Raw genomic sequence first — 14,750 nt, 5'->3', positions numbered from 1 at the left:
ATTTTAAGAATGAGATAGCCCAAGTAGGCCAAGTAATTGACCTCTGATTGTTCTAAGGTAAGCTAGTTTTCAAAATCTCTTATTGATTTTCAATGACAGGGTATAAGGTGTCAATTTAAAGCCTCAAATCAAAATATGCAATAGAAGCAAAAGGGCCGTTTTTTCACTCATCAATGTGCTAAGATCTTACATTTTTTGTCAGAAAACCCTTAAAAGTGAAATCTTTGAACTAAGATCTTACATCTTTTGTCGTTTTTATGCAAACGTCTTTCATCATTCAGCTCTGATCAGCAGTCTGAGAGCAATGATGAGTATATCATCAAAGTTCTCTCATCATTGTTCCATATGGCAGAAAAATAGTGTTCTTCACACTTTTTGCTAACACCAGTGAGCTGTAAGATCATAGGCAGCGCAATAGCACTACCTAACTAAAGAACGATGTGGGCACAATGTATTAATTTTTTTCTTCTTTTTTTCTCCACACCCAGGCATTTCGTATCAAAGGAGTTGTTGTAGAAACTTCGAAAAGGGCTCATTCGATTGGAAATTGGAGTGGCTAGTACTCTTTTCAATAGTTGAAAATAACTGGAGGGCGACTCTGCACCCCACCCCCAGGCCCATCATTCCCCCACACACAGCCAATACAAATTTTGAGATAGCCATTTTGTTCAGCATAGTTGATTTCCAGATAGAAAGTATGTTATTGAGGAGAACACTCCCCCACAACCCTTGGGGCAAGTGTTTTAAGTTATGCCCTGAGGGCATATAAGAACAATGTTGGTACAATGTATCATTTATTATTTTTTTCCTTTAGAGCAGGGCACTTTGTATCAAAAAAGTTGTTGTAGAAATTTTGAAAAGGGCTCATTCAATTGGAAATTGGAATGGCTTGTGCCGTTTTTAATAGTCGAAAGTAATTGGAAGGCAACTAACACCCCTTCCATGCCCACCGATTCCAAAAACACATCCAATCAAAATTTTGAGATAGCCATTTTGTTCAGCATATTTGATTTCCACATAGAAATTATTTTTTTGAGGAGGACACTCCCCCACAGCTTTCAGAGCAAGGGTTGTAAGTTATGCCCTGGGGACATATAAGATTTTTATAGAAGGCGTTGTCATAGAAACTTCAAAAAAGGGTCATTCAATTGGAAATTCAAAGGGCTAGTTCCCCCTTTAACAGTCAAAAGTGATTGGAGGGCAACTCATCCCCCCAGCCCCCATCATTCCCCCAAACACACCCAATAAAAATTTTGAAAAAGCCATTTTGTTCAGCATAGTTTATTTCCAGATAGAAAATACGTTTTTGAGGAGGACACTCCCCAACACCCTTCATGGCAAGGGTTGTAAGTTATGCCCTGGGGGAATATAAGGTTTTTATAGAAGGCATTGTAGTAGAAACATCAAAAAAGACTCATTCAATTGGAAATTCAAAGGGCTCGTGCCCTTTTTAATAGTCAAAAGTGATTGGAGGGCACCTAGCCCCCCCCCCGTCCATCATTCCTCCAAACATATTCAATCAAAATTGTGAGATAGCCTTTTTGTTCAGCGTAGTTGATTTTTTGATAGAAAACATGTTTTTAAGGAAGACACTCCCCCTCGACCCTTGGGGCAAAGGTTGTAAGTTTTACCCTGGGGGCATATAAGGTTTTTATAGAACGTGTTGTTGTAGATACTTCAAAAAGGGCTCATTTGATTGGAAATTGAAATGGCTAGTGTCCTTTTTAATAGCCAAAAGTGATTGGAAGGCAACTAACACCCCTTCCACACCCACCATTTCCCCAAACACATCCAATACCAATTTTGAGATAGCCAATTAGTCCCACAACATTCAAAGTTCAGGAAATTATACCTTTGAGCAGGACACTCCCCCCCCCAGTCTTCAGGGCAAGGGTTATAAGTTATACCCTGGGGGCATATAAGGTTTTTATTGAAATCTTTGTTGTAGAAACTTGAAAAAGGGCTCATTCAATTGGAAATTGAAATGGCTAGTGCCCTTTTTCATAGTCGAAAGTAATTGGAAAGCAACTAACACCCCTTCCATGCCCACCATTTCCCCAAACACATCTAATAAAGATTTTGAGATAGCCATTTTGTTCCATGCAGTATAAAGTTCAGAAAATTATACCTTTGAGCAGGACACTCCCCCCACAGTCTTCAGGGAAAGGGTTATAAGTTATACCCTGGGGGCATATAAGCTTTTTATTGAAATCTTTGTTGTAGAATCTTGAAAAAGGGCTCATTTGATGGGAAATTCAAAGGGCTAGTGCCCTTTTTAATAGTCAAAAGTGATTTGAGGGCAACTAGCCCCTCTCTCACACCCATCTTTTCCCCAAACACATCAATCAATATTTTAGATAGCCATTTTATTCAACATAGTTGAAAGTTTTGGAAATTAGGTCTTTAAGGATAAAAAAACTTCCCCCCCCCCACAGCCCTCAGAACAAGGGTTGTAAGTTATGCCCTGGGGGCATATAAGGTTTTTATTGAAAGCATAGAAACATCAAAAGGGCTCATTCAACTGGAAATTGAAAGGGCTAGTGCCTTTTTTAATAGTTGAAACAGATTGAAGAGCAACTAACACCCCTCTCCCGCCCACGATTTTCCCAAACACATCGAATCAAAATTTTGAGCTATTCATTCTGTTCAACTTAGTTGAAAGTTCTTGAAATTAGGTCTTTTAGGATGATAACCCCCTCAGAGCCCTCAGTGCAAGAGTTGTAAGTTATGCCCCGGGGGCATATAAAGTTTATATAGAAAGTTGTTATAAAAATTGCAAAACAGGCTCATTTGATTGGAAATTGAAATTGCCCTTTTTAATAGTTGAAAGTGAGTGAGGAGTAATTAATCCCCCTCTTACGCCCATCATTTCCCCAAAAACATTCAATCAAAGTTTAGAGATAGCAATATGGAAATTATGTATTTAAGGATGACAAACCCCCTAGAGTCCCAAGGGCAAAGGTTGTAAGTTCTGCCCTGGGGACATATAAGGTTTTTATAGATAGAGTTGTCATAAAACTTCAAAAGGGGCTCATTCAATTGGAAATTGTGAGGGCTAGTCATGCCCACAATTCCTCCAAACACATCCAATCAAAATTTTCAGATAGCCATTTTGTTCAACATAGTAGAAAGTTCTGGAAATTAGGTCTTTGTGAATGACACCCCCCCCCAGCACTCAGGGCAAGGGTTGTAAGTTATGCCCTGCAGGCATATAAGATTTTTATTGAAAGTTTTGTTTTAGAAACTTCAAAAGGGCTCATTTGTTTGGAAATTGAAAAGGCTAGGGCCATTTTTAATAGTTGAAAGTGACTGGAGAGTGAATAACGCCCCTCTCACGCCCACCATTTCCCCAAACACATCCAATCAAAATTTTGAGATAGCCATTTTGTTTAACGTAGTTGAGAGTTCTGGAAATTTGGTCTTAGAGGATGACAACCACCCTAACAGACCTTAGGGTAAGGGTTGTAATTTATGCCCTGGGGGCATATAAGGTGTTTATAGAAAGCGTTGTTGTTTCAAAAAGGGCTCATTTGATTGGAAATTGAAAGGCCTAGTGCCCTTTTTAATAGTCAAAAGTGGAAGGCTTGACATTTTTAAAGTAAAGATTGATGTGGGTATAATGTATTATTTTTTGTTGTTGTTGTTGTTTAGACCAGGGCACTTTGTATCAAAGGAGTTGTTGTGGGAACTTTGCTAAGAGTTCATTCAATTGAAAATAGAAAGGGCTAATGCCCTTTTTAATAGTCAAAAGTGATTGGAGGGCAACTAATCCCCCTTCCACTCCCACCCTCCCACATCCCCCCTCCCATTTGCCCATTATTTTTAAAAACTAAATGTTGCCTTAAGATTAAATCAAAATGCACTGTAATAATGCTAATTTCCAATAAGGCATCTCAGCAGTATCCCAAAAACGACTGAGGGTATTATGTTCAAACTTTTGGGGCTACTTCTGCTCTTACAATGTAACCAAATCAAAACAGCGTAAGTTCATCCAAGTTGTCAAGGAAGGTAGACAGATTTTTTGGCGAATTGTATTAATTTTGTTATTACATGTTAACTTGAGGAAGCTAGGAGCAAATACAAGTGGTTCAATTTGTTTCTCGACATTTAAGAAGGTATATGCTGCTATTCATTGCTGAAAAATGTTATTCAACATACAAATAGCAGGCCAAACTGTAAAGTCTTAAAAAATGAAAAGATTTAAAGTATTATTTTCTTTTTCTCTGAAAGGACTATGTCAATATAAACAAACAGAAATTAATTTTTAAAAAAATTTCCACAAAATAAGTTTTTCAAAGAAAAGTAAAGAACTCCATTAAAAAAAAATGAGCAAAAATAAAATCAAATAATCTACCAAGCATGAAACTACCACAAATCAGCATCAATAAATAAATGAAACACAAAACAAACAGAAATTACAATAAATAACCAAGTCAAACTCAATGCAAGCAGAAATTAACATAAGTTGGGTGCAAAACCCCTATATGCCTTCCCAAGGCCAGAACAAAATTTGCACTTTACTGAAAAAATACAAATGAATGTGCAGTGTCAGTTTAATATACATATACTGATGCTTAGTAATAAAAATGTTAATATTATTTGATTTATTAAAGTTATAAAAGTAAAAACATTTAGGCCTATATTTTTTCCAGTAAAGTGCAAATTTTGTTCTGGCCTTGGGAAGGCATAGGGGTTTTGAGCCCAACTTATGTTAATTTCTGCTTGCATTGAGTTTGACTTGGTTATTTATTGTAATTTCTGTTTGTTTCTGTTTCTAGACCTGTTGTTCTGTTTCTGTTTGTCTAGACCTGTCATGAAAGCAAATTTCAGGACCATCTAGTGAGAGAAGGAGTGGAGGAAGGTGTTTCAAAATACCTTCCTGGGACATACTTTGGTCAATATATACAAAATCATATTATTGAGTTAGGACTAAAGTGAATACACCATCTAATGCCTTTTTTTATGCTGATTACAAATATAGGCTGATAATCACTTCCATCAGAAATGAATTTCAGCCCCCCCCCTATATATGCCAATTCAGGGTTAGGTATAGCCTATATAGGGGGGGGGCTGAAATTCATTTCCAAAAGAAATGCTTATTATATTCGTAATCAGCATAAAAAAGGCATCAAATGGTGTATTAACTTTATTCCTAACTCAATAATATGATTTCGTAGATATTGACCCATACTTTAGCCTGTAGACTCATCCCTGAAAGTTCCATTCAGGGATGAAAACCCCTTACAAAGATAGCCAAAAGTAGAATTTTACCATGCCCTCAATGATATAATAATCATTTATGTTGGAAATAAATTTACCCCACCCATATATACCAATTCAGGGCATATATTTGCACATTAGTGGGGGTTGGAGGGTGGGGATAAAACTTAAACTTACCTCCCATTTACATTAGAAATAAAATTTGCCCCCCCCCCCTAATGCACAAATAAATACCCTGATTTGGTTCATATAGGAGTGGGGTGAAATTCATTTCCGACAAAATGATTATTATAGCCTATATGGAAAGAGCATAAAAAAAGACATTGAGTGGTATAGGCTATTCACTTTATTCGTAAGTCAATAATATGATTTGGTAAAAATTTACCCTCAATTGTATCCGACATAAATTTACTCCAAAATCTATGCTTTATGGGAAATTTCAGAGGAGTTAACCTCAGCTCGATACTTACTAGGTCTAGTCCTATAATCAATAGCTCACGTCTTTTCAATTTGAATGTAAGGAAATGTATCACGGAAGTTGCCCAGTTTTTATTTAGTCAGCGAAAACAAAATGCCAGTTAATGTTACTTGACCATGCCGAAATTCCAGGAGGGAAAAAGCCGCGCCGATAATTTAGAACTTTGTAACAAGAAGTGAAATTTAATAGTAGTTGTTACATTTTGAAACTTGGCCACAGAGTGAAGCAAAAGGAAAAGGGCTAAATAGTATCACTGAAAAGCCCGCCTGCTGTTAAATAGAAGAAGAAGAAACTTTTGAAGGGGCATATGACAATGTAAACCACCAAATACTTTTAACCAAACTAGCAAACCTTGGACTACCGCCAAGCTAGTATCTTTTATAAAATCTTTCACAGAAAAGCGAAGTTTCATTGTTTGTGTAAGTTCAGCCTCTTCACCCCAACAAACAATAACCAAAGGCCTTCCTCAGGGTGCAGTACTGAGGTGCATCCTCTTTGCCCTCTATCTCTGGGACATGAACCTCCCCCACAAGAATCTACAATATGCTGATGATCTGGTACTATGGTCATCCGGCTACACCTTTGAGATTGTAACAGTCAAAGCTGCAAAAGTCACTTTTCCAATTTGAAAATTTTTCCCAATATTCAGATTTACCCACTGCACCCACCGAGTCAAAAATAATCCGATTTCACCACAAGCAAAATTATGTTAATGCAAGACTAACTCTAAATGGAACAACTATTCCAGAGGACAATCATATTAAATACCTAGGTCTAATACTTGACCAGAAACATAACTTTCATCTCCACATTTCAAACACAATAAAAAAAATGCTATAGAAAAACAACAATACTAAAAAGACTTCTTTCGACACCCTGGGGTTGTAAGAGAAAACCTTACTCCAGTTTTATAAGTCACATATAAGACCCCATATTGACTATGGGCTCATCGCTTATGGTCATGTGCAAAGATCCAGAGGCAAAAAACTGAAGCAACACACAATGATATAATCCGTCTCATATTTGGCCTTAGAAAACCCACAAGCACTAAGTATTTGGTGACTGAGAGAGGATTAATATCAATAAAGGAAAGACGTAGCTTTCTTTTGATAAAATATCTTACAGAAATTGAAGCAAATAGCCCACACACGCTAAATAATTGGCTAAGAAATCCAGCCATGTATAGAGGCATTGCAAATGAGTATGTCTATATTCAGAAGAAGTTCCCTGTACCCGCAAAGTCTATTGCACCTACTTCCTCCCATTCCCCTCCATGGAATTGGTCAATTCCCATAATAAATACTGATTTTTCAAAGTGGACTAAAGATTTAACGCCCATTGCTTTCATCCAGAAAAAATTTGCTGAACTTAAAACATTTACATATAAAAACCATTTCCCAATTTTTGTTGATGGGTCGAAAATGAATGAGAAAGTAGCAAGTGGAGCTTTCCTTCCACACCTTAATATTGCAATGAGTGAGAGAATGTATGATAATGTGTTTATAAAGTCTGCAGAGTTAAATGCCATAATCATAGCATTAGAACATCTTATGAATAACCAAACTTTGATTGCTAATTCACATAATATTATAGTTTATTCTGACTCAACTCAAGCCTTGAGTTGCTTTCTTCAGCTCCTCAGTATAAGTTGGATATTGACACTTATCATTGTCTTAGTATTATTGATAATCTTGCTTCAAGAGGTATAAGAACTTATCTTCAGTATGTTCCTAGCCACTCTGGTATAAGTGGTAATCATCAGGCAGATGAAATAGAGAAAAATGCTATAAATATTGACCAGCCAAGTGGGAGACCAATACCCCTTAGAGATATTTACCGATGGAGACTATCAGATATTATATTTAATAAGAATAATCCCATTCTATCTCAATTTCCCAACAAGGATTTTTCTAAAATTTATCATAGAATTCGTTCTGGATCAAATGGGCTAAATTTTCTGGCATTCTCTTATCAGTTCCCTAATTCAAGTCGTTCAGTTCCCTTGTCCCCTCTTTGCAGGTATTGTAATATGAATAATGAAACAATTGACCACTGCCTATTTGAATGTAATATGCTGATGTCTGCACAGTATACCTTGCATTGTAAAATGTTAAAGTGCTTCAAACACCAAAAATCTCACTAACAGCCATGAGTCTAGCTGACTATTCCTGCACACAGAGCACAGAAGTTGATATCTATCGTCTTATATTCGAACTCCTTGAGTCAAAAGATTTACTGAAAGATATCTGAGGATTTCTAATAAATAAGAGGCAACCAAGCCAGTAGCTCTGTTCCGCCCACAGAGTGAAGCAAAAGGAAAAGGGCTTAATAGCATTGACTGAGAAGCCCGCCTGCTGATATAGAAGAAGAAGAAGTGAAATTCAGCTCCATTTAGAACACAGCTTTATATTTGAGAGCCTTTATAATAGAAGTTGGTCTTAGTAATTCATACTGGTTGCCGTTCTCAATATGCTGACTTTACTGTAAGCATATTACTACTACTACTATTAACAGCTTGCTTTAGCATCAAACCAGCCTGCTTTAGCATCAAGCCAACACAGCTATAAACACTCCTCCTCTATTTTAAACCATTCAAAGCCTCCTTCTTTACACTTTCCCAATAAGTTTCCATTTCACTTAAATCTTTCCTTACGACAGCCTCCCACCCCATTTGGGAGGCGACCAACTTTTCGCTTGGCCCTGGACGGTTGCCCGACAAGGTCTATTCTGGGAAATCTATCATCCTTTGTTTGCAGAAAGTGTCCTATCATTTCAACCTTTCCCTCATTATAGCCATTGAAAACGGGATTGACCCACATTTTTCGTACAGCTTACTGTTTCAGATACGGTCAGTCATTCGGGGGCGAAAACAAATCCGTTAGCAATTTCCCTGGAAAACATCTTGCTAATCTTCCTCCCTTTTTGAGAGTGCCCACTCTTCAGAACCATGCCTTATCACTGTATCTTCCAATGTTCTAATCTTGATTCGCAGAATTATCTTCCTATTTTTCACAGCTTTTTTCAACTGTGAAAAAACACCATAGGCCTTGCCTATTTTACTTTTAATATGTACTCTGCACCCACCGTCTTTACTAATAATACTGCCTATATATTGTAAGGATAGAACGAGCCTTAAAAATGCGGATTACCGCTGTCAAGCTTTAAAGCAGACTACCACTGCTACTAACAGCTCACTGTAACGCCAAGCCACCTGAGGGCAAGACTTCTGTGCATGCTTCTCTTCCATCCAAACATATGTAAATGTTCTTTCTTTGCCCCCTTCTAAGAAGTTCCAATTTCTTGTACGTTCTCGCTTTAGAAATTTTCCCACCTCATTTGGAGACGACCTGCTTTCGTTTGGCCGTAGATGAATTGTAAAAAGGGCAATCTTTGGCCATTCTTCAGCCGTTAAATATTTCCTATCACTTTCAACTTCTTATAAACATTTCAACAGCCCTGGAAAGTGCCATATAATCATATTTTTTCACAAACCTTGTTGTTTGATATATGGTCAGTTAAAAAGGGTACCAAAATTCACCAGTTGGCAATTTTACTGGAAAACATCATACAAATCCTCCTCCGTCTTCTGAAACATCCATGTTTTAGAGCCATGCTTGACTACTGTCATTATTGTAGTTTCCGATATTCTAATGATGGTCCACAGACTGATCTTCCTACATTCACAGACTTTTTTCAACTGTGAAAAACACACTGGGCCTTTGATATTCTATTTTTAATCTTCATTGCATACACAATGTTTACTAACAATAAAACCCATATAAACGAAACTAACTACTTCATCGAACTTCTTGCTAAGCCACATCATCTCTTGGTCTTCATTTATTCCTACTCCAACTAAGTCTTCATAACATTGATTTTCAGACTTACTTTTCCACCCTGAACTCTCGAAATATCCAAAATTCACTTATTTTGCTAACATTTTTATCTATGACAGCCACAACATCTACAAAATCTAATGTAGTGAAGGATAGGACCTTTACTAATTCTCCCCTTTCGGCTAAATCAAACGCCTTATCATAATTTATAAAACTGAGGATGAAAGGGGTCTGATGACCTGGGCATTTCGCAATTGTTAATCTAAGAGTGAAAATCTGGTCGACACATTCTATCCCCTTCTTAAAACCCTGCTTTTCTTTTCTTAAAACTTTATTCACAGTAAATCTAAGTTAAAAAAATATTATCATACTAAGTAATTTGCGTCCAACAGAAACCAATCTAATACCTCAAAAATTACAATATTTACTGTTATAAAAGTAAATAATTAATGTTTCCCAAAAATTGCTTCGTACTTCCCCTTATAATGAAAACATTTTTCTAGTCTTCAGTAATTAATTTAACTTTACAGCGACCGTATTTCAGAAACTCATTAACCATACCATCAGCACCTTTTATTTGTAAGATGCACCAGCGTCTTACTGCTTGAAATTCTTTTACTACTGTCGTTAACTCTTCTTCGCAACATAAATCTTTCTTTACTTCCAAACTGTCATAAATTTTTTTCATTCTTTTCTATATAATTTCTTGTGACTTTATCATGGTTTAAAACATTTTCAAAATGGTCTGTCCATCTCTCTTTAACATTTTCTTTGTTACTAATTGAGACCCTGTTTCTATCTTTAACTGGAATAAATCCAGACAGACCACTTCCTCGTAATTTCTTGACATTCCAGTGCCATATTTTAGCATTGCGAGACCTGGCTTAGAAGCTTTCTTATTCATCATGGGCCCTACTCCCTGCTTATGCACTCCATCTTTCCTGTGTGAATAAAAAATTCTATATTACCTAATATTATATTTCTTACTCCTAGAAAATGAGTTTCGCAAACTCCTGACAAGACCATTTCAAAGTTTCGAAATTCTTCAGTTAAAATGTCAACATGAAAGTTGTTTTTTTTTTTTTTTTTCAAAACGTTTTGTTTTTTAACGATAGTTGTATTAAATTCAAAACTTCAGTTATTCAACAGGCTCTGAAAAGAGGGGGGAGGGGTCCTAACACCAAGCAAAACGAATTTGGCAACAGACAAGGCAGCATCCACGGTTTTCCTACACATTCACGAAGTCCGTGAAATAAGACATGGTTGCCCGTTTTTTACTATTCTGTTTCTATGTTTAACATATCTGGTTACATGCCAAAAACAGTAAATTTGCAAGCAAATTCTGTAAATAATATAATATATCATTACCCGAATGATTATTTTTCGATACTATTGGTTTCAAATTCTCTTTTGTTAATCAAAATTTTTATAAACGAACAATGGACACGAAATCTAGGGCAAGGCTAGTCACCAGATACCTGTTCCGTCACTATTGTCAAAAAAAAAAATATACAAGCAACTATCAAGCTAATTTGGTAATTCTTTCAAAGAATTACCTCTATTCCAAAAAGAAAGGTGGTAATTCTTCCAAGAAAAAAAAAAAAAAAAAAAAAAAAAAAAAAAAAAAAAAACACACGCATCAAGTTTCGAAAAGATTAACACTCATTCTTGACATATATTCACATTTTCTTGACATAATCACTATAGGCTACACAAAACTACAGCGTAAACTTTATTATAAGTTTCTCACAATAATCAAGAAAAACATAATTTCAAAACCAGTGGAAAAAAAAGTAGCCAGAAATTACATTCAAAATATAACAGAAAAGAAACCTGGCACTCAATCTGGAATGGTCTTTTGGAACTTTCTCCGAAGCTCGATCAATTTATATTTCAGTTCAGCCGGGACTTTTCCATCTGATACAATACGATCAATAGCTTCTGTAGGGTCTACCATACGTTCACTATCATCTAAAAAATAAAGTAATTTCAACATTAACATTTATCAGCTTTAGTTTTGTCCGGCGAAATAAGGTATACCCAGAAAGGGTATGTGAAATTTGCATGACTTAAAAGGGAAATGAAAATAAGGTCTTTGATGCTTTATACGGAAAATGTGTGTATGGTTTTCGTAAAGAAGGGAAAAACTATAAAATATTTAACTTGTAGCTGAATAGTGCAGCTCCTATTTGGAACATAATTAAGGCGACCTTACGTCAAGAAAATTCTAGGACAGTCCAAGATGTAAAGGAACTTTTTTCTAACAGTGAAAAGAGTGTAGCTAAAAAAGTTCAAAAGTTAAAACTCAAATTCCTTACTATTTAATTTAAGAGGCTTTACTGCTGACGCATTAAATTCTACAGACTTTTCTTTAAAAATTGTTTTCGGCATAAAACAACTAGCCAGCAAGCCCTAAGAGGGTTCGAGGGGGCAGTAACCCCACTCTTACTAGTGATACTTTCTGTTCGTTTAAAGTTTGAATTGATTATTTATTTATTCAGTCATTTCATTCTGGTCACATGACTTATTCCTCCCCCACTTAGGGTTTAAAATCGTTCTTTACTTTTCTTTCAAAAATTCTAGAGAAAACTTTTCTTTTAAATATAATTCTATTCGTACATCAGATAACTTAGTTTTATGAAGCACTAATTGTAGATTTATTTGTTAAGGTTTTCAAAGTTCATTTGCATAAGAACTAAAATATGGTATTGTAATTTAAATTTTAGGTAAATCAGAGTGTTCACTCAAGGTTAGGGTCCACCGCAGTTTTGTGCAATATTTTTTTTTAATGACATTTTAACTAAAAACTGGGAGGGTGAGAAGGAGGATTTCTGATCATTCGGATTAAAAATCTGAGCACAATTTTTAGTCTTCTATTGGCCTGAAGCCATCCTTTTAGTATTCTGGAGACCTGGCAAAAGCGATTGCACATCAATAATGGAACAAGCATTAATGAAATATCAATTATGGTTCGTCGAAAAGTGTGTAACAAACTTTGTTGACTAGAAAATAACTAACTTCAGTCAGTTTTAATTCAATTTATTAGAAAAAAAAGTCGAGATACAGAATGTATAACAAATGGTTACCCATTAAGGTTCCCACGAACCTGTTTGCCTATATATATATATATATATATATATATATATATATATATATATATATATATATATATATATATATATATATATATATATATATATATATATATATATATATATATATATATATATATATATATATATATATATATATATATATATATAATATATAGATATAAACACACACACACACACACACACACACACACACACACACACACACACACACACACACACACATATATATATATATATATATATATATATATATATATATATATATATATATATATATATATATATATATATATATATATATATATATATATATATATATATATATATATATATATATATATATATATATATATATATATATGCCTAAAACAAACAAGGAATTCCAGCACAAAATGAGCAACAAAAGTGAGAAAAACTTATACAGGGTTATTCAACTGTTATAATCCTACCTTAGCATGACAACTCTGACTTTTCCCAAGTGGAGGTACATATACACAATCAATATATATATATATATATATATATATATATATATATATATATATATATATATATATATATATATATATATATATATATATATATATATATAGATGTGGTATAAAGTAGTCCTACCGGCCTACGATCAAATTGACTTTGGAAAGAAGAGATCCGGTCTTATGCGATTTGAAAACTCTCAACACAACCACTAACTGTCAAAGAGCAGGCAACAGTAAGGGAGTTCACAAATAAGATGTCCAACCACCTGACCACCTTTGGATTGAAGAACTATCAAATCAAGCAGAATAGGATGATCACATTTGGTGCTAATAACATAAGAACCGACATTTGGACCATTTATCGATAGACCAACATGATTAAGTGATACGATCACAAGAACCAAGTTCCTTTTTAAACCTTATCGTTTTCGACGAGTAAAATGAAATTGTCAGTATACACAAATTGGCTATTGTTGAGGTCAACGTAAAAATAAGAAGGCTCGAGATTACATAGGCAGGTAGCACACAATTGAACTTGCGGGTTCTCTTTTGCCTCGGATCACATAGCAAAGTGATAAGGATTTCAAATCATAAGGACAGGCACAGGTTACCGAAGGACAGTTTTTCGTTAAGAGATGAGATAAAGAAGATACCGAGTCAGTCAGCGGTATAGTGTGTTAGATAAAAGTTGGGAGTTTTTCTGCAACAGCTTGCCAGAGTGGTGACTGGGAAAGACAGTATTGAAATTCGCTTAAAATTCGGTAGACAGTTACCTACCACCAAGGAGATCTTTCCTCGGAACTTCAGTCCAGGCGCTAACAGTCTGGAAAGTTTCATAGTTCGATCAACCCTGAATTTAAAATTCGAAGCCTGTTGGTACTGGGACATTGACAGCAAGAGAGGTACCATCGATTGGAGATAGATTCATTAACTGTAACTATGTGCCTACTTAATATCATGCGGTTCGGGAAACCTTTGTGCAGAAGGTAAGCGAGGCTTGGGAAAGGCGCACGTGTCTGAGAATCCGTCCCCTTGACCTAACGTACTTATCTCACAGGTTCAAACAGATCTGTACAATACCCTGAAAAGACCGAAGAAGAGGCATACAAGTAAAAAAATCAGTGTTCTAATGTTCCATTGGCCCAATATACTTGCCCCATAATATTCAAGCAGATCAATGAAAAAAGCCTGCCTAATTTTCACCTGAAAGATAGCAGTGGGTGATGGTACAGGTGGGGCCGGTGGTTTACTTGTGCCTCAAGCCATTCAGACTGAAAGTCCTTGCAAAATTCTGGTTGAAACAAGGTGTCATTACCCCATTTTGTGCTTCCTACCATATAAATTTAAATCCTTCTATTTTTCTAAGTTAAGCAGGGTGCTATCTGCCTAAATTCCTGATAAAAAGTTAGTAGCGAAGGATGAAAAATGGATTTGCACCGAATCAGAAAATAGCTCAGATCAAGTAATGATTTTGCTCGTTTTGCAAGTCATGAATCAAGTCATGATTTAGCTCGTTTTGCACCATGTCAGTCCGCAACTTGCGGACTTGGCTCATTTTTGGAATAGGCCAGGACTCAGCTTGTTACAAAATCTACAAATGTTACAAAGTCTGCAGCCATAT

At 35.6% G+C, this 14,750-nt stretch overlaps 2 protein-coding genes across 2 annotated transcripts in view; both read right to left on the bottom strand.

The window, feature by feature from the left end:
* Nucleotides 1–5,731, bottom strand: part of Snup (snurportin-1) — a 118,809-nt gene extending 113,078 nt beyond the window's left edge. The window contains exon 1 of the mRNA XM_089098797.1: nucleotides 5,691–5,731. The gene's annotated coding sequence lies outside the window, so the exon portion shown is untranslated. The remainder of the gene's footprint in view (nucleotides 1–5,690) is intronic.
* A 5,522-nt stretch (nucleotides 5,732–11,253) lies between these two features.
* Nucleotides 11,254–14,750, bottom strand: part of LOC148945160 (uncharacterized) — a 28,781-nt gene continuing 25,284 nt past the window's right edge. The window contains exon 7 of the mRNA XM_089098737.1: nucleotides 11,254–11,505. Within this exon, the coding sequence (XP_088954863.1) occupies nucleotides 11,375–11,505 (131 nt within the window). The 3' untranslated portion in view covers nucleotides 11,254–11,374. The remainder of the gene's footprint in view (nucleotides 11,506–14,750) is intronic.

This window comes from Artemia sp. Qi Xiang Cuo, chromosome 13 (genome assembly GCF_049724085.1).
Source record: "Artemia sp. Qi Xiang Cuo chromosome 13, ASM4972408v1, whole genome shotgun sequence".
NCBI classification, from domain to species: Eukaryota; Metazoa; Arthropoda; class Branchiopoda; order Anostraca; family Artemiidae; genus Artemia; species Artemia sp. Qi Xiang Cuo.
Note: the sequence above shows the minus strand (reverse complement) of the source record. Positions and strands in the feature narration are given on the sequence as shown.